Source organism: Bombus huntii, chromosome 7, assembly GCF_024542735.1.
Source record: "Bombus huntii isolate Logan2020A chromosome 7, iyBomHunt1.1, whole genome shotgun sequence".
Lineage (NCBI taxonomy): Eukaryota > Metazoa > Arthropoda > Insecta > Hymenoptera > Apidae > Bombus > Bombus huntii.
In genome coordinates, this window is record NC_066244.1 from 2,494,656 (window position 1) to 2,514,920 (window position 20,265).

A 20,265-nucleotide genomic window follows, 5' to 3' on the forward strand; every position below is an offset into this window, starting at 1 on the left:
ACGAAAATAAGAACTCGCCGACGACATACATGTATGTGTTTGTGTGTATCTGAAACACCTAATTGCCAAACGATATGTCGATCGGTCAAACGATTCGATCGATACTCGTGGTTCGTCGTTGATCGATCGAGCGAGCAAACGCCACTTGCCGCTGGGACTTGTCCGTTACCAGTACTATCACTACTGCTACTACTACTATTACAACCTACCTACTGTACTATTACCGCTACTACTACTGCTACTACTACTACTACCTACTATGCGAGACTACAGCTCTGCAATGTTACCTGCTAGGACCTACTAATCTACCACTACTACCATCTACTACTATCTACTACTTAGGATGATTGTCATGACTGTAGATGAGATCAGCAATACAGGCAATACAGCTAGGAGTCACACTAGTAACATCCAGTCAGTACCCTAAATACCTTCGTTGGGCGGACTTAGGGAGTACATAGATACGAGACGAGAAAGACGGTAGATTCTAGTAGCTGAAAACGATAAATAATCGCTTAAACATAACGTGCTACTTAATCAAGACACATAGCTTCTTTTTCGCAATTGATTGAGGTTGGCAAACGAAGCTAGTCCTTGTCATTTTACGTAGATTGAAACTCTTTCAATATATCATGTACGTCGACTTTTGCATTTGTCGATGATCATTCTCGATCTCGCCTCTACAGTGATCACCGTACATCATAGATCAACTTGTTCGTTCACCTTTCATTTTTTTTTTTCTTAACTGCCAGTCGCAATGATACTTCACTCATAACTGTCGCTGTCCTTCTTTCTCACTGATACGTTTATTCACTCCTTTCTGTCATCTACTTTGCTCACTTGACTCACGATCACTCACGTTCACCCGACTTGTTCACTTGATTTTTGTCTGTCGTCTCTCATTGTGCCACTCGCTCAATCGATAGACGATAATTAAGATACGAGCGAGTCGATGGTTTAGCAAGATTAACCGGTTAAATGACGATTGTATGTAATCACGACGTAACAATGCGTATCGAAACGGACCCCGAAACCATCGAGATCGCTGTGACTACTTTTTTGCTCGTATATATTGAAACGTCATGGATTTCGCGCAACATTTCTGTATTCGTAGATGCACCGAACTGAGATAATTCTTATTAAAGATTCGATCGATAGCTTGCTTCATTTTTTAAAAGTGTCGCGGACCGACCCCGGTTAACACCCGGACATTTCGGGTACGGTTTCGGTGCGGCGAACGAAACGCAACGACGACCTCCCTCTATTCGCCGGATTCGGTTCGCGGCATTCACTCTCACCTTTAACCCCTTCTCTCTCTCTCTCTCTCTCTCTCTCTCTCTCTCTCTTTCTCCTCTTCACGTTACGATCTCGATTACACGAAATAACTTGAGCAAACGGGAGCCTTCGCGGGGTCCGCCCGTTTGCTTTTTCAACTCTTTCCACTCACGTAGCATGTCACGCTTCACCGAGCATGACGATAAAAAGAGATGCAAAAGTAACAAAGACAAAAGAAATGCAATGGAACCGTTGCGATAGTAATCAGGGTGCTTCCCATCGATCGAAATTTTAACCGAAACTTCTTGTATTCTTTTGTTGTTTCCAGTCTATCGATTTTAGACGAGCCGTAAAAAGACGCGATCACACTCGATCACACACGGACATAAGCAAAGAAACATAGGTAAGCCGCTTTCACTGCGGCTCTACCCTCAACTGCATTTAGACACGATTTTTCATTGTATTATTCATTGTTGGTCGTTTTTACACGATTATTCGTCATTGTACGAAACTTTGCTCTTTCCCCTACGATCGATGAACATTTTTGTCTGATTATGCTTAAATCCCCTCTTCCTCTACCATCGATCCGTTTTATATATTTGTATCGTTGCGCAATGATCTGTTGTACATTCTCTTTACTTGGTAATTTTCCGTGTTACCCCGAGTATTCCTTCTATTTTCCGTTCTCTTCTTTTCGCGGACGCAGTCATCCGACACCTATTTATCGTGTGTGATTTACGATTTTGTTTCGCCTTCTTTGTGTCTATTCCGTTGTGAACGCACGACGAAACGCAACGAGTTTTGGAAGAACGTGAGACGCGATCCCGACAGGAAAACGCGTTATCTATTTGCTCCCTAATATCACCGCCTAGAAGTAACGTTCGATTATTTAGAGTTATATTTCTTATCATTATCGCCATGATATTGTTTTTTGTGAATGTAATCGTTGTGTTACAACATTCTCTCTCCCCCATCTTTCCTTGCTGCCGGACCCGAAGGAGGAGAAAAGGTGACGAGTTTCGGAGCACCTAAATCCACGATTGCTATCACTAAAAAAAAAAATTGGGCAATGAAATCTAAAAAAAAAAAATATTGAAAAAGAAAAGAAAAAAAAGAAAGATCCACTCACTGGCAACGCCCACCTGCCCACGATCCACATCACGCCCGACCACTCGTGCACCGGAATGCGCATGCGCATGCCTTCCCCGCCTGCATCCATTATTCGTTATTATACGTATACGTAATTAATTCTCAATAATTATCTTGTACGTTTAACTTGTACGTCTGCCTTTACGTTGTTTTGTTTTCCTAGCTCCTTCTTTCCTTTTTGTTCGTGTTAACGTTGCGTATTTTTTACGTCGTTGTTGCACGTTTATCGCTGTGTATGACGATCGTTTAACATCGTCGAAGGAAGTCGATCGATATTCAAACTGTTTCAATATTCGACAGAGAATACTCTTGCGCCCGCCATGCTTCTTATTTGTCAGGGATAGAACCGAGTCGAGCTTGTCCAGACTAAAAGAGCGTTCCTTGTTTTCTAACGATCGAAATTTCGTCTCGATGAGCACATAGCGCTTCGGAATTCCTTCGACGGGGTTGATCGCGTCGCCATAGTTAACGGCCACCATTGCGAACTCTCTAACGCTCGTTCTGTCCTACCCGTAGACCTAGAAAAAGCCGAGTACCAGGTCTAAATCTCCTGCGGGAGATTCTGAACCCGGATACACCGGACTCGTGCCGCGGCCGACCGCTGGGTAAAATCTCACGCGCGGCCGACGGCCGCTTCGTGGTAGCAGACTCGGTCCTCAGCTCGGCGAACAACAGCATCCTGGACGCTTCGAGCAGCGACGACGGTGGATTCCTGCCGAAGCAGCGACTCAAATCGTCCTGGCGGCGACCGCTCGTCGGCACCAGTCAACTCAGCCTCAGGTCCGATGGTAGCGGCGTCTCCATCGGAGGGTTACCGCCGTCTATTCATCATCACGGAACGGTGAACTCGTTAGCTAGAATAGCGCCAGCAATCTGCACGATCTCGTCACCCAGATTCTTGGCCAGTTCACCGAGCGGGCCGCAAGTCCCCTGGACGCCTTTATACTTCAGCGATCTCAGTTCTGTCAGGCAACCATCGTCCGGAGAACGTTCCTTTCCGACGCCGCCCGATTATCTTCAGCTTCGTAGCGTGCACCAGCGATACAGCCAGGAGCTTCCCTCTTTGAAGGCGATCCACGCCGAGTCTAGGAGGTTCGTACCCGTTCAACCGTTGGCGACCTCTTCACCGCCTCAATCTGCTGGTAGATCGAGAGCGAGGCTGCCTCCTCGACACGCGAGACACGCGAGGTCTGCCCCGGAGCTGGCAGCGTCCCCAGACTTGGAGACATCGCCGGAGAGTAGGTCTAGCAGCTCGGGCTTCGGCAGTAAAAACACCTCGCAACAGAATCAGAGCTCGAGGAGCGGTAGTACAGTGGCCGAGTGGAGACCACCGCCTTACAGACCACCGCCGCCACCCCTGGTTGGCCGATGGTTGGAGCTTCAGGATCAAGCGAAAGTCGAGCACACGCACATCCAAAATGCCGTGGACGCTGGCAGCGTCGATGGACATTACGAGTTCGATCCTGTCTCGTGTACGCCGACCCCTACATCCGCCTCCACTCCGACCAGGGAAGAGAGGCCACCGGTGCATCAGATTCACACTATTCACGTGCCACACATTCACCAGGTGCATACGATTCATCATCAGACGCCGAGGTACAGCAGGGACAACATCGAGGCTAGAGTGCAAGCGATGAAGGCCGAGTTCCATCAGTTTCGACAGCGGCAAGCGAGGAGAAGACAGAGCGCGCATCTCGAAAGCGCCTGTTGACGGCACTGTTCACTAGTAACTAAGCTGCATTCGTTGGATTTCCATATAGTTCCATCATCGGATATCTGCTCCGATTCGTTGCTTCTTCGTCTCTTTCGTGGTCAATGGGAAACGAGAAGAACGCGTAACGAGAGACAGAACGCTCTGCGAACGAAGCAAATTCGCAAATCAAGACATCTCGAGAACATCGGAAGAGAAAAGAACGGAAGAACAATCTCGAAGGCCGCGGGCGAGCGATGAAGCGGACGAATCCCAGCAAATCCCTGCTGTGACGAAAGTTATGCAAACGCGATTCCAAGCGGACGTCGCCGTGATTATCATCGGAGACCAACTGTTAAAGCACAACGAGGATCATCGTACGCGATTCAAATAGGCAACTTCAAGTCAATTCTACCAGCTGGGCAACCATCTCTACAAAAAAAAAGGCTGTTACAAACGTCAGCTCAGGATACATAAATTTCACCAATGCGAACAACTAACGTAGTAGAACTGTACGTTAAGAAGTTACACATCGTCCGAGTCCGATCGTTGCTGATTTAAGGAAAAACGCGACGTACGAGACGAGTTCTCGTACCCCCTTCTCTCGTCCGACAGTCAAGGAATGTCACAAGGAGGATCGACGACGTTCCAGAGGATCCAGCGACGGAAGACGAAAGACGGTTCGAGCAGGCGGGGACGATTCGAGTTCGACGATCGTTATTGGTCATATCCCGCGTGTACTAACGACGCCTACGTCCAATTCGGACGACCGCGATTTTTAGCGTTACTAATATTATCGAGTAAAGAGAAAATCAGGCGGATGAGTTTCTTAGCGAATGGAAGTGCGAGGAAGAAGCCGGAGGACGTTAGGCCGAGAACAACTCGGTAGAGAACCGATTCCGTTCGAACCGATAACTAAATGTTCCCGCCCGAGGAATTAAGCAAAACGATTGGCACGGAACGTGAAATCGGATTTCAGGGGAAGAGAAATACCGATAAGACGAGAGACGGCATGATACTCCAAAGAAACTACACCGTGCTCCGTATATCTTTTAAAACGACACGTAAGAGTAACTTTAATCGTACACTGTAAGTAATAATTAAAGAAAAACAAAAAAAAAATGAAGCAAAAAAAATGAAAGCGAATGCGATGCAACTAAAAAAAGAAGATAAGAAAACACACAAGTAAGATAATCGAAGAATTACCACACACGTATTACATACATACATACATACATACATACATACATACATACATACATACACACACACACACACACACACACACACACACACACACACACACACACACACACACACACACACACACACACACACGAGAATCTAAGAAAAAAAATAAATTAAAAAGTTAATTATATCGATGAGCAATGGACTCGAAAAGTGATATTAGGCCGAAGCTTGCCTGGAAATTGCTTAAGGACTCACTCGTACTGCACTGCCTGTTTAGGGTTTCGCTAGCGACCCAACATATTATCGGCACAATAATTTTTCTTAAGTAAAGTAAACGAGAATAAGTAACGTTCTTTGAATCTAGCCACGGTCTTGACGGCCACGGAGTTTGCGAACACGCGCGTGCACGCATTCCGAAACATCGAGAACTGCTCGCCGCCTTTTTCTCTCGCCCACCCTCGTCGCGAGCCCATTTTGCTCGGGTCGAGACTTTCGGCACGAACTTTTGCCATGCGAAGGCTATTCCTTCACGAACTGCCAGCGAACGACGACAATGGGACCGGCGACTATTTCCCCTCTGTCCGTTCCTTCCAACGGGAATGCGTTCGCGGCAAGAGCTCCTGTGACTGACAAACCAATATACATACGAAAGGAGATCGCGAATCGTGCACTCGCGTGGAAGCATCGCCGTTGGATGCCGTGATCCGTGCGTTAGAGACAAAAGAATTACACACGCGTACACACTCTTATCGACAGTACAAGACACACTGGCGACACATTCGCACATACACGCGTGCACGTGCAAATACACACACACACACACACACGCGTGCGCGTACACGAAGAGAGAGAGGACGAGCGAATGACGAACGAGCGAGTGCTGTACGAATGATATCAGACACGCGGCACACGTGCACACACGAAAAGCGTTCTTCGAGACCTACCTAATTCTCACCAAACGCATTGTATTAAATCATCTCGAGTCGAGGACGAAGCTCGTGGACGGCCCACAGAGTGTTCGAGGATGCAAATACGGGCTAACTTCGATCGAGTAGAACGCGACCTAAACGAATGAGAAAGATGTTAACGTATTCACCCGCGATACTTTACACGATAATTACAACGTGTTACTTCGATTTAATCGAAAGCCGCTTCTAACTTCTGTTTCCTCTTCTTTGGTTTCTACCTCCTCTCTTGTTAAATTTTCTTGATTACTTTCCGTTCAACTGCACACTACGTGCGAACACAGAGCAAAGCAACAGCTGCGACTGCGGAGCAATCGAATACTCTCGGGCCGCGGCGCCGCGCGATTTCCCCTCGACGTCTCAGCATTTTACTTTTTTTTATAGTACAAAACATTTATTTATACGTGCGTGTTATAAATACCTATATTATATAAATATAATAGCAAGGGCTCTACTCACGATTCAACTATACTTCGACGAAAAGCCGTATAGCCGACAAGTGCAAACGACGACGCGGACGCTGTCGAGGCAGGACGCTCTGTATAATCTCCGTTAAGATGTAACTGAATGAGTGCGGCGTGAGATGAGTGCTACATTATGCGATAGAGTGCGGGATAGAAGAGAAGAGTGTATCTGTTTGAGTGTATGAGCGTGCGTGAGAAAGAGAAGGAAAGAAAGAGTGCGGAATAAACGAACAAGAGAAGCGTATAAGATGGAAACAAAGAAAGAACGGAGGTGACGCTAAAGAGTACCAATATTCTAAAGTAATTCTAATGATTGAATTAATAATTTGATAATTAATTGATATTGTACATCGTAAACGACGTAGCGTGTAGCGTATTAATCAACGAGAACGACGAACGCAGCGACGATTAATTCGTTAAATTAATTACTATTACTCGGGATCGAAGCGACAGCGAGGAGAAGCTCGAGGAGCATGCATGATCGGGCCACGCCGCGATTTTTGAACTATCGTTGCTGTTGTATCATAATAAAATCGGATGTTAGAGGCGTGTCCCGATCAAGCCGTATGGTTCCCTGGTAGCAAAGAGTGGCGCACTGTGCACGCGGTACCGGTGATCGATAACGAGGACGCACTCTCAGCCGAACGAAAGGAACCGAGCAATCAATCGGTAATCTTTTTGTACGTCGAACGGCCATGATCGATTTAAATCATCCGTTGTTCCTTTCGCAGATCGAAGAGTCGAACTCGGCGAGATGACGCGGTACCGCGTAGAAAGCCGAAAGAGCAAATGTCTAGGCACAGGGAGAGGATCGGACCGTGGGTCGACGTTTTAACCGATCTTCCTTTACCCGTGTGGCCCTTTGCCTGTTTAAACGGTCGAGCAAAGAGAAAATACGGCGAGCGAAAGAAGAGAAAAACCAACCAATCGATATAGACATATAAGTAACGTGTAGATATATCATAGTTAGATACAACGATCTCAAGAATACGCGCAGAGTGTCGACGATCGCGATAAATCGAAAAGACGAGAGAACGAGACGGGGTGCCTTCGACGAACGGAGGTGCCGCCGCTAAAATTTCAGTGTAATCGTGCGGCAACAATAGGTGGCAATGCCACGAATATCGTCTAAAAGAGTCTGAGATTTAGCAAGGAATATATATGTACGTGTGCATGTATATAGAGAACGAGACAAAGGATACGACATAGAACGGGAGAAAGGATTAATGGTTTGGCGCGATCGCGTGTTAAATGAATAATATGGTTGAATCGTGAATTCGTTCGTGTAACGTTCGTCATCAACATTCATTATCGATAGCTTCGTTTTGCGTTTGTTCTTTTTGTTCCTGAAAAAAAGAACCGCTGTCCTCATCTTCTTCCTCTTCTGCATCTTCATCGTATTCATCTTTCTACTTCCCTATCTCCTTTCACTTTTCTACTTCTCATATCTACGTATTTCCATTTCTTGCTCTCCGTCTACCTCGAGTCATCGTCATGGCTTTCTTTTCGTTTGCGATTTATCTTAGTCGCGTTATTTATTTAGAGTTCGAGCGAGTATGAACTTACCGCCGGATGTGAATGAAATTAATTTAGGTATTCGCTCTTTACGTACCTGAAAGCCATCTGGCATAGCATATTTTTCAGAGTCGCGAGTGAAATTTTCATCCCTCGGAGCAGAACGTTTGCGAATCCACCACGTGCAACAGCTAATAGAAAGATATTCGTCGCGGTCGAGCTAGAGATCGCGCGAGATTGGATCGATCGGTTAGCAACTACGTTCAAAACGATCGCGTGTATTTACTTTCATACTACGTACTATGTTTCTCTGCGTTGCGATAACGTAAAATCGTAAAATATTTCGGAAAGTCGAGCCGTCGAATCGCGCGCGTAGACGGCAGGCTAGCAAAATGGCCAAAGAGACTCGAGGTCTCTACGATCGCGTACGTTTAGAGTTTACAGCGTCAGCGTCGCGCTACTATTATACAATGGCTCTCGGGTACTATTTTTCACCGGTATTACGATCTTCTCATTTCCATCACGGTATTCCGCATTCTTTCGAATAATCGACGCGAGTTTTCCTTCGATCGATAAAAACCGCAACGAATCGTGAACAAAATTTAATGATCAAGAGAGAGAAAGAAAGAGACGAACGTAGAAGGGACGGCGTCCTAGCGACGCTGCGCCGGTAGCAAGCGATCCGTTTTTCAAAATAAACGATCGTCGCAGTTCCAGGTACGACGAGAGTTTTCGAGTGTTCAAAGTCTATCGGCATCGAGCACACCGACGATTTCTAGGGCAACGTCCAACCGTTCGTTCAACCATACCCGTTGTTTTTTTTTTTTTTTCGTTTTACAAAAAGTCACCCTTTGATTTCCGTTCGTGGCAGCGTTCTTCAATCGCCGGATATGCATCCGCGCGCGTGCATCGAATATAATCTTCTTATCGTAACGTTCTTCTGTATCGTCTGTCTTCGCTACGTTCGCTTATATATATCGTCCGTTTTCTTGTTGCACGCGCGACTTCCAACCGAGCAACAAAATGAAAGAAGTAAATAAAAGAAAAGGAGAGAAATGAGAACGAATAGAAACGAACGAGAGGCGCGTTTTCGTTAGTCACCTTCGCGAGTGCTCGCTTTCACCTCCATTTTCCACCGTTTTATTGATTGACCTATGCTTTCTCGCGAACCTCCCCCCACGAAAACTCCAAGACGTACTAACCTAGGACAAATTGTAGACAATTTATTATCAAATAAAAGTGAAAAATAAAGCGACATTTGAAAGGAAAAAAGAAGAGAGTCTGTGTTGTGGGATATCTCTACGTTCACTCCAATCCCTTCTAGAAGTATGCGCGATACGTATGAGCGCACCGATCCGATTGCAACTCTAAACGCGTACACAAATAAATGCATATAGAAACTATACGATGCACTCGTCTGCACGAGGTCTATCGAGTAAAGTTCGATTTATTGATACGTTTGTAGGAACCGAAACGGAACGGGGATACTAGCTCCCATCCCGTCACACACGTACTAACACGTTGCCCGGCTTTTTAAAACGGAATACTATACCTATATCGATAGTGTATAATATATTATATTATCGTGTATTAATATAATATATTACGTTAGTATCGTATATAATATAATATATGCAATATACCATAGTTTATAACGTTCAAATTTAATAAATACAAACGTTATTTTAGAAATCTGCCTCTCGTGATACTTTCATTGCTAAAAAAGCGCAACGACCATCGCGGCGGCCGCGTGTCGTCGCGAAATACTTCGAGAGGTCCGTCAAATCGATCACGTCGAACGATCGCCATCGCTCGTCTCAAAACGCAATTGAATCGTCGTCGACCGAATTACCGCGTCGCTCCGTTTTCTTGGACGATCGGGGGATTTCCAGGAAACTGATGAAACGGAACCACTGGCCAAGGCAATAAGATCATTGCCAATTCGGCGTAACGAGGGCAACGTCCAATCGTTCAACCGAGAATGCTGTAGGTACGTATTTTTGTAGGCTGAGCGAAGAAACGCGAAATCTCGGTCTTTGTCTGTAATTTATGAAGACCGCGCGTATGACCGGCCATTAAACGCGCGCAGAAGGAACATTTGCGCAACGCGTCTACGGTACTGATTACCGGGAATTACTGTAATTTCCATGATTTCCCTCGATAACGTAGCGGGCGAAAAACTGGAGCGCTTCGTCGCGCTAACATTCCAACTCGACGCGTCTACATCGGCTAAATGCGTTCACGAGGCTTTTCGATGGTCTATTCGAAGAAAAAGAATTAAATACCGCATGATTATGCCGTGAGACAGCTGCGGCGGAGACGGTTTAGCTGCGAACTGACCTAAACGCGAGACGGTCGATGTGCAACTCCCATTTTCGATTTCCGAAGATTCATTGGTCGCATGGCAGGTGGACCAGGAACAAGTTGCTCCCTTCTATGGCTCGTCGATGAAATAATTCGGTCCGTATCATTATGGACGCATTTATTTCCAGTGTCCCGGGCACGTCCAATCCTGGATCGTGATCCATGCGAATGGATCCATTATCTCAACAGCGTGACAAGGCTGTGGGCAGTCTACTAATGCGGCAAGGGACGGATGTGACGTAATCTGAGGTCACCCACGCAAATGGCGCGCGGCTGTACCGGTGTGCAGCTTCGTCGTCGTTGTCGTCGTCGTATCGCTGCAATGACTCGATCGAGATTCGATTCGACCCATCTCTCACAGGAACATCCTCGTTTCAATTATTAGCTTTCTTTGCTTTCCCATTCCTTCGATCGCGTCGTCTCTCTTTGCGAAAATATCGCTCGATCCGCCCTTGTAGCGAATTTAATCGGTAAATCTAGTCCGCAGCGGAAAACGATAAAGCAAAGACAAAGGTCCCATAATCGGTGGAAACCAGAGACGCACCGATTACCAAGCCAATGGCTTTAATCGAGCGAGAGAATTACTGTCGGAGATGGTGAATTTTACGCCGAAAAACGGACCCGTGAACTCGACGAACGTGACGCAATAGTAAATATCCGTTGCCGGAAGTCGGCGTCTTCGTTACGAGAGCACCGCGAGACGTAATTACGCTGTGTAGGCGGATAAATAAAAGAGATCTCTGCGACAACCAGCTACACCTATCGCGCTAACCTTCTGCTACTTACGTTCTCTTAACGCAACTACGTTCCTACGAAACGTCAAAGCGTTCCTAAATTTAGAACCATTCGCAGGCTGAATCGGATGTCTCTATAAATGGTCGTTCATATCTATGCAAGATCAGGTTTGACGAACCTTTAATCTCCGTTTGGGCCTCTTAACTACACTCGATCCAGCTTCAGATAAGAAAGTGTGGCACTGAAAGAACGGGATTCGTGCCAGACTGAATGGACAAACTCTCCCGCCAGGCGATGAAAGAACAGGGCGTACTTCGCGAGTACAGACTACAGAGTACGATAAGAGAGAATTAACTGGGTGCAAAATTTGAAGGATCCTAGATAACAAACGATAGATAGATAATGTGCGTAGATGAGAGACGATGATACGAGGCCATCCCTTGTTCCCATAAAATCATCCACCGATTGCACCTGACTCTCGGCTTCTCCCACGGAACGGATTAATCATTTTTCTGGCGCGCCCCCCGTTCGCGTGGTGGGTGTGCCGGTTAATAGGAACGGCGCGGCGCTAGAGAAGCCCGTACAACTAGAAACCGCGAACGTAGAATCGTCTGGTACCCTGCGGATCTCCCTTCTCTGGACGCTAGTAGCATTACCCCTTCCCAATTGCACAGCTCGTTACCGCTTCTGTTCGGCGTCGTATCCGCTTGGATTGAGCGAGGCGGAGCGATTACTTGGTTATCACCACAACCACCGAAGCATTCGGTGAGCGAACGTTCCACGGTGGATCAGCTCGGCAGGCCGCATCGATCTCTCGGTACCACTCGATCTCGTGGCTTTCAATAAAAGACGTCAACATTAAAACCGCTGCAACCAGATCGTACGGAGAACGCGTCGGGATAAAAACGCTAGAGGCTCGATTTCGAGTGACTCGATCGACGGATCGAGAAGTACGGATGTTTGGTAGAAAAACACAGTGCTGAACATCTCAAGGACAAGGCAAAGAGTAGGAAGAGAGAAGTAGAAGGGAGGCGGTGGATGTGCTGACGTTGATCGAGCCAGAAGTTCGATCGCGAAAGTGTCGCGTGTCATTTAACCGTCGCAGGTGGTGGTCGATGTTTAATGAGTGTCAGTGATGACAGATGTATTTTGCTGCCGTGTTTCGAACGACGTCATCGTCGGGCGCGAGGTGTAACTTGCTTCTGACATTGCGTCCGCGTACTATCGCCGGAAGGCAGCTACGAAAACGGTGAGAATTCATCGTAACAGCGATCTTGGATAACCGAAGAAAATGTCCAGGGCGATTGGCATTCACCAGCTGCTGGCCATCTTCCTCTGCTACCAAGGTGAGTCGCACGTCCCAACGGGAATCTTTTTCTTCTCAACATTCGAGGCTCGTTGATATCGAACTTTGCGTCGATTTAATTGGGACTCGCTTGACGGTCGCGCGTAATACACCAGAAAATTAACCAATTTGCGAAAATTGACTCGATCCTATATTGTTATTTATCACGCGATGTTCTCGCCAACCGCGTCGACTGTTCACTCGCTTATCATTTGCTGATTCGCGTCTCTATTATTTTCAGCATTCGGCTTGATACTGGAGGAAGAGAACGAGCCGAATTATCTGAACGCAGGAGTTGGAGAGTACGAGGTGTTTAATTGCGATTTGGACTTTCCACACGAGACTCCGATTCCCTACATTCTTCAATGGAATCGTGACGTAAGTGCGACAACATTGATTTCAAAGTATCGTCGATTTCATCTAGTAGGTTTCATCTCGCCGTATGAGATACGAACAACAAGGACAGAAACGATATTGCTCAACTTCGATAAACAATATTATTCCTCTCAAGATGCGAAAATCTCGACTTGTTTATTGGTTACGTGGTTTGTGGTTACCAGGGGAAGATGAAACTTGGACTCGTCCAAACGCATCGATACCGGTATCGCTCGGTATCGTTCTTGATCCTTCAAGGAAATTGATAGCTCATCTCAAGGAGATAACTTATACTCCCGTTATAATGACTCCTGGTCTTCGTGTAATTTAATCAAAATAATAGAAACATGGAGGTTAATTTATGCTTCGTCACTGAGGCCTGATCCGGTTATTCTAACTCGATGCAAAGTAGAAAAAACGAGATCTACATCGATTAATCCGTCCAATCGAGATTACGTCTACCAGAGAACAGTCTGCGCTTACGTTCAACCACGTAGAAAAGTGTTGGCTCGAGGTCGAGTAGGTGATTCGGTTTCTTCAAGAAATGTATTCGATCTGTGTGGGAAGCCCGATATAGTTTTTCGTGACTCCGAGTCTCGATTTCGAGGCATCGCGCAATATTCCGCGGATACGATGTTAATGCGGTTGCAGTTGCACAATTTTGTGTTGCAATCTTTCCATCGTGTGTAAATCCTCTCGATCGACAAACTTTCTTAACTTCTATTCTGTAGCAAGAATGCCAGAGTCATAGGCGTTTGTTTTTCTGTTTATACATGTCCGATCTTTTCGTTAACTCTCGTCGTCATAGATCTAAATAGGAAATTTCCAAAACTTCACGAGAAATCGTGTCGGTTGACTGTTACCTAATGTAAAATACGAACGAAGCGAGCTAAACGAAATCCTTAAAGCAACATCGATTGATCGTGTTGATTTCCTGTTAACGGCGAAGAGGCGTCGTTCTTTCGCGGATGTTCCATTGGAAACGCGTGCAGCCGCACGCCGGAAACAGATTGAGCGTCGCACATGGCTACCGCATGAAATCAAGTGGAACTTAACCTGATTGGTCCCTGCGTCGATGCGTATGCAAAACAGGTGTTCGGTCCCTCTCTGTCTGTCGAACGTAGTAATTGGAGTACGGGACGTAAGGTTGCATTATATTTAGTCACGGCGAGTCCGCGACACGAGGGGTCCAACCAGTGGGTCACTGCTAACGCATTGTCAGACGATTAGGGACGATTAGCGGCCTTTTCACCAGCCTCGTTTTGACCGCCAGCGTTCCCTAAGTTCCAGCGTTTTTCATTTTTACGAGCCGCCGACCGTTTCTTCTTTCAAGGATCACGTAAATCTCTGACTTCGTAACGCGACTTCCGTCGTCTCGTGTTGCACTTCTTTTCCAGTCCTTCTAACGTTAACGCGATCGAGCCACGGTTATGAAATTGATTGTCTACTGGCTGGCCTCGCAAACGTAATCGCACGTCGGAAGTCAAAATAGATCGATAGATTAGGTTTAAGTCACGTCTGCAGCGTTGTTACGTTTCGTCCGTTAGCGATTACACGCAGGAAGAGAAATTGTTCACACCGACGATGAACAATCGTACGGAGAACCGTGACTATTGGCCGCGTACATGACGATGGAGGAGGAAGCTGTTAGGGACGCATCGTCGACACGAATCATCCTCTGATACCGGAAGAGAATTTTAATACCGAGCAATCTGTGATCGTTCCAGGGTCGAACGATCTTTTCATGGTACAACGGATATCCGTCTGTGGGACTGGGCTACGAGGGTCGCGTTCATCTTTTAGAAGATGCCGTGAACCGCGGATATGGACAGGGCAGCATTAATCTCACGAATATTCGTGAGAGCGATCAAGGATGGTACGAGTGTCGGGTGATCTTCCCGAACAGAACGCCTAACTCCAGGAACAATGGAACGTGGTTCCACCTCGCTATAGATGGTAAGGTCGCGCACTTTCTTGCATCCGTTAATCGGCTAATTCGATAACACCAAGTGGTGAAGGGAATTAACGCAGTTAAACGCCGACTGACTAACCCTGAGCACTAAATTGGGTCACGCTGGACAACCAACGCTAATGCCGCGCTGGACGAAGCAGAGGCTCGTGACCGTGAAACCGTCCTGGATTTCCGGCAACGAGGAAGTAAACGTTTACACCTAATTTCACTTTTCATACGTCATTCTAGTTTTTTAAGCCTCGTTCGGATTCCAAAAAAATTATTTCAGTCCAAGTATCGGGAGACGGAATATACGAAGTTTCGTTTCAACTCATCCCGCTTCGTAGCGCAAGATGATTCACTCGTTAACTCAGACGGAATTCTGCTTTTTACCGCTAGAGTTCTGTTGAACGTTAATAAGGAATTGAGTCATCGTGCGCATTCGCAGCGCAGTTGATCGCAGTAGAACCAATCGCGAAATTAAGTGGCCCTCGATAGACCATACGCGGATACGTGGTTTTGCACGCAGTGGCACGCCCTTTCCTAGAAAAAAAAAAAACAGAGAAAGAAACAGAAAATAAAGGAACGGAAAACGGTAGCGTAGCGAGAAAGCGTTTCCGCGGTTCGCCACTGAAAGAACATAATGCCTCTGTCACGCACCGAATCGAAATAACACTTACGTTATTGTGCACACGATTCACGATGGCAAGCGCGCCGATTAACCATTACGAATGTGCACTAGATCGATTAACACGTTGCAATCACTGCGATTAAAGCGAATTAACCGATTCGAAGGATTAATCCCGCCTATTGCTGGCAGACTAAAACCAAACGAAACGATGTAATCCCGCTGATGCTTACTAACCTGAAACTGGGCAGACTCGTTAAATCGTTCAACCCAGGTGCGTCGCCGTTTCCGACGTCTGTTCCAGGCGAGACTTTGCTGGCGGTCCCGCCTGTCAACAAGACGGTAATGGAGGGTGAGTCCGTTAGTTTCGATTGCGTCGCCAAAGGAGAGAAGTCGGTCGTAAACTGGTTCCGCGAGGGCGTGGAAATTACAGCAATCGAGGTAACATTTTTTGTCGATCGTGGTGTAACACAGGGTGTCCGCAGTTGATTTTCGACCGATTTATAACAGGATCTTAGAAGGAGAGCGTCCATCGCCGAGAATGGAACGCTGACCATCAACGCGCCTGCCATGGGTGACCTTGGGGAGTACACCTGCATGGTGACCGGTGAAACTGGAGACCAGCAGAGCGCCTCGGCCTTCCTCAACGTACAATGCAAGTATTCTCAGACGATCCCTTCTGTGCCAACGAATTAGACCTCGAGATCTATAGAATCGAGCGACACAAATGCGCCTGCAATTGCACACGTAGCGATATCAGAGGGTGGAATACCGCACGAGGCCATGATCGCACACTTTCGCCCAGGAAATGAAATAATAACATGAGCGGAATAATGGGAATTACCGACGAGAACAACCGACGATAACTGCGCGGTAATCAAGATCTCTGCGGGCGAAAGTGTAACGAGCGTGGCTCGCACCAGAATTTTGTTCGACATTCCCTGCTTTATTATGGGACCCGTGACTCTGACCTGTGCTTCGTTAACGAAGTATCGTTTGACGTTTCAGACAAGGCGAAGGTTATATACGCTCCCCGGGAAGTCTATCTCCCGTATGGAAAACCAGCCCTCCTGGACTGTCATTTTAGGGCAAATCCACACCTAACGAACCTGCGTTGGGAGAAGGATGGATTTCTTTTCGATCCTTACAACGTTCAAGGCGTCTTCTACAGGAGAAACGGTTCTCTGTACTTCAGCAAAGTGGACGAAACTCATTCCGGAAGTTACACTTGTACACCGTACAACGAACTGGGCACCGACGGGCCGAGCCCCTCGATCACCGTGGCGAGTATTTCCCTTTCTTTTTTCGTTACATATGTACAATTGTAACATAATTGCAATTGAATGAAACGCAAAGCTTTTCACGAAGCCGGTCTGAAAATCGTTGACCCCGAAAGTGGCATAGAAGAAAAGAGAACAAGGCAATGTCATCATTGAGACCATTGATCGTTGGCAGACCAGTGTTAATCGTTCCTTTATTTTCCAATTGTCAACTTTTAGAGGGACACAATTGCCGGCTCAAACGGCTCGCCCTTGATAATTCTCGCTCCTAATTCGGAAATGTCGTTTGATAGGTGGTGCAAAGGCCGCCGGTGTTTACAGTGACCCCACAACACTTGTACATAAGGAAATTGGGAGAGAGTTTGGAGATACCCTGCGACGCTAGGGATGGAGATCAATCACATCGACCGTCGATCGTTTGGTACAAGGTACGTTTCATCGATGACCTTTCATTTTCCTTCTCAACTAATCTCGATTTCTGCAACAGGATGGTTCGCCAGTACCACCGGGAAACAGAACCATCGTGATCGGTGGCAATTTGACGATCGATAGGATTCAAGAACAGGATAGAGGACTGTATCAATGCGCGGCTAGCAACGAAGCTGCAACCGTTGTTGCGGACACGGAATTGATGGTATTGAACGTTCCTCCGAGAGCACCGTACAATCTAAGTGCCAACAGCAGCAATAACGCGGTCACGCTGACTTGGGTGCCAGGATACGTGAGGCCCAAGATGGAGTATTCAGTTTGGTAAGTAAAACTTTCAAAGTATCGATGTGATATCGTTTACAACGTTACACAACTACTTATTCTCGCTAACAGGTATAGACCAACAGATACCACGGAATGGAGAACGATGAAGATCGTGTCTAGGAAAATCACCGAGGCCACCGTCAACAATCTAAATCCCGGACGCGAGTATGAATTCATGGTGCTTAGCCAGGACAAACACGGAGACGGGATGTTTAGTAAAACGTTGCGTATTTTCACACAGCCAAGTACGTACCATTCCATACAATGCGATACTATTGTACGCGAGACGTACAGATTGATATCGGGCAAATAAATTTCAGGTTCGATAGACGAGAACTCGGCATCGGAATATCGTAGTCCACCAGGTAGGCATACTTAAGTCTACGCTTTTTACCTTTCTACACTTTGCGATCTTATCGAAACATTCTTTATTTAAAAGACGACCGAATGGGTCCGCCGATCAACGTCAGAGTACAGGCCACCGTACAGGGTTATTTAGTCACCTGGGAACCCCCTGCCTACGGGAAAGAGCAAGTGAGACTATACGCTGTTAGGTGGTTCCGAGGCCCGTCCGAGCAACTGTACGGAAGAGCAGAAACGACCGACACTTACTACCTAGGTAATTGTTGACCTTCGTTTGTTAAATAGCACTTTCAATTTGTCGCGTTATATTTAATATTTCGGACAATCGTTGCAGTTAAAACCTTAGAAGAGGAGAGCTATTATACGTTCGAGGTGGCCGCAATGTCGATGTCGGACGACGTGGCCACAAGCGAGCGCGTCAGTCTCGAAGTTCCAGCATACCGTAGGAACAGGGCGATTTCCATGGGAATAGTGGCGGGCATCGGATTTTTGGCAGCAGCCCTGGCTGCCATATGGTGGGCAAAGAAACGTTTCTGTCAGTCATCGAACGAGAAGTAAGGGATGCCCATTGTGGAATGACCTTAAGCGCGTTTCAAGTGGAAAGCTTTCGGCAGAGAATCGAAAGTCAACGCGCGGGCGCAGAAACGAACTTCCCTAACGTAGCGATATCGATAGTTGATACAGTACGATGAATTTCGTTTTTCCAAGTGAATCGCTCGTCGACTCGCGAAATTGTAATCGTTTCTATGTAATATATTATCGATCGCGTAGATGTATGGGAGGTGTAAGATCGAGGCGGCAATCATTCGATGTTGAAGAGTTTCGTATGTGGGACGGTTTGATTTACTGCGTTTACGTATAAGTTACTACTACGAGTGTTCTTGCATTGCATCGTGTTACATTATGTATCGTTTAAAAGCTTTATTAGATAAGTGCACGTTTATTAAGGATTAGATACGGCATTTGGCCGTTATTTGGCCACCAGGCCTCGAGGAACGTATGGGTTCTTAACCCGTCAAAAGCATCCAACGTGTCCCAGTCTACCAGGTTAAATGATTCGGCTAGGACTATATTTACGTATGTATACATCCGAAACGTTTTTGTATTGTAAATAAATTGTGTCGATTACTATGCACCATGCCTCTGACATATTCCTTCGCGACTATCACACCGTTTGTATAATCCATGATACAGGACAAGCACTGTTCGAAATTGTTTGGACATGGCTGACAATCGGCTTACGCTAACTGCATATTTTTGTCTTCACACGGTCAGGGACACGAAATGCGGAGGTTGTTCTTGCGACTGCAGGACCTTGGCGGGTTTCGTAAGCAGCTGAACGATAGTCGATGATCCAGTGGAAGATAGTGTTTCAGTGAGAAACGATACTGGAACCCTAATGTCGTGATACTCTGGTTAGATTCCGTGTAAATGCGACTGTATTGGTGAAAAAGTGTCGAGATTATCTGATTGCGATCTGCATTACGTCTAATCCGAATGACTTGATAAAATATCTACTACAAATTGAAGTTCCGTTACGATACAAATAATCCTTAGATAAGATTTCGTTGCGTAACGGTATACGGATGATGATCTCGAAAAAGGAAGTTTTAAAAGTCGTTTTAACCCGTCACGAAATGGAACCGTAGAGATTATTCGAGAACGGATGTACAAACACAAGTCTCTGGGAACCTCGACCGTTCTTATCCCTATGAATTATGTATCCAAAAAGAACACTTTTGCCCGCCTCTTTTTACTCTGTAGTTCTCGAGATATCGGGTGAATTTGAACAGTTGAAAAATTCCTATACTTATCTACTCCAAACAAGTCTAGCGCTTGAGATTGGAAGTCGAAAGTAAAATTAAAAGTTTCTATCTGTAAAAGTTGTAGACACACGTGAATACACTCGAGATCGCTAATCCCGAAAGATCAATACGTGTCATTACGTCCACTCATTTGATAACGATCCATAATCGCTTATCGTAATGAACGACGACAGACCATCTAATAGATATCCAATTTTATTTGATCGCTAAAACAGGTACACTGTGATCGATTTCGACGCAGTCGAGCCTCAGTGAATGTCTGTTTTAGTGCGCGTACTGCGCTAGTTCGGGCGATTCGTGGGCGTACACGGTAATGATTAAACGAAGGTTTCAGACGAACAGTGTGTTCCACAGGCAAAGGAACGGGTGAACGCTCGAGGCATGGTCGGAATTAAT

General features: G+C 46.3%; 2 protein-coding genes across 30 annotated transcripts in view; both read left to right on the plus strand.

Annotated features, from left to right (window-relative positions):
- Nucleotides 1-9,524, plus strand: part of LOC126867574 (protein turtle-like) — a 159,630-nt gene extending 150,106 nt beyond the window's left edge. For 17 of the 28 annotated variants that reach the window (XM_050622193.1, XM_050622192.1, XM_050622200.1 and 14 more), the window contains one exon: nt 2,941-9,524. In XM_050622193.1, the coding sequence (XP_050478150.1) occupies nt 2,941-4,135 (1,195 nt within the window). In that variant the 3' untranslated portion in view covers nt 4,136-9,524. Of the gene's footprint in view, nt 1-294; nt 2,394-2,940 lie in introns of those variants that run through there. The other 11 variants (XM_050622209.1, XM_050622210.1, XM_050622213.1 and 8 more) reach the window with 9 other exon arrangements.
- A 2,492-nt stretch (nt 9,525-12,016) lies between these two features.
- On the plus strand, nt 12,017-19,183 carry LOC126867582 (protein borderless). 2 transcript variants are annotated; one of them, XM_050622233.1, is made up of 12 exons: nt 12,017-12,694; nt 12,935-13,071; nt 14,796-15,024; nt 15,952-16,088; nt 16,158-16,302; nt 16,656-16,930; nt 17,221-17,355; nt 17,415-17,677; nt 17,750-17,925; nt 18,001-18,045; nt 18,120-18,299; nt 18,378-19,183. In XM_050622233.1, exons 1-12 carry the CDS (start codon nt 12,640-12,642, stop codon nt 18,599-18,601), a joined length of 2,001 nt encoding a protein of 666 aa, XP_050478190.1. In that variant the 5' UTR covers nt 12,017-12,639; the 3' UTR covers nt 18,602-19,183. The 2 variants fall into 2 exon arrangements, with proteins under 2 accessions (XP_050478190.1, XP_050478189.1); XM_050622232.1 differs by having other exon boundaries at nt 12,020-12,694; nt 15,922-16,088.
- The last annotated feature ends 1,082 nt before the right edge of the window (nt 19,184-20,265 follow it).

What these genes read in the sequence shown, in the direction of transcription:
- LOC126867582 (XM_050622232.1), top strand. Translation starts at nt 12,640, where the DNA reads ATGTCCAGGGCGATTGGCATTCACCAGCTGCTGGCCATCTTCCTCTGC. An exon ending in TTCTTCAATGGAATCGTGAC is followed by an intron (nt 13,072 to 14,795) that starts GTAAGTGCGACA and finishes TGATCGTTCCAG; the next exon opens with GGTCGAACGATCTTTTCATG. An exon ending in TGGAAATTACAGCAATCGAG is followed by an intron (nt 16,089 to 16,157) that starts GTAACATTTTTT and finishes GATTTATAACAG; the next exon opens with GATCTTAGAAGGAGAGCGTC.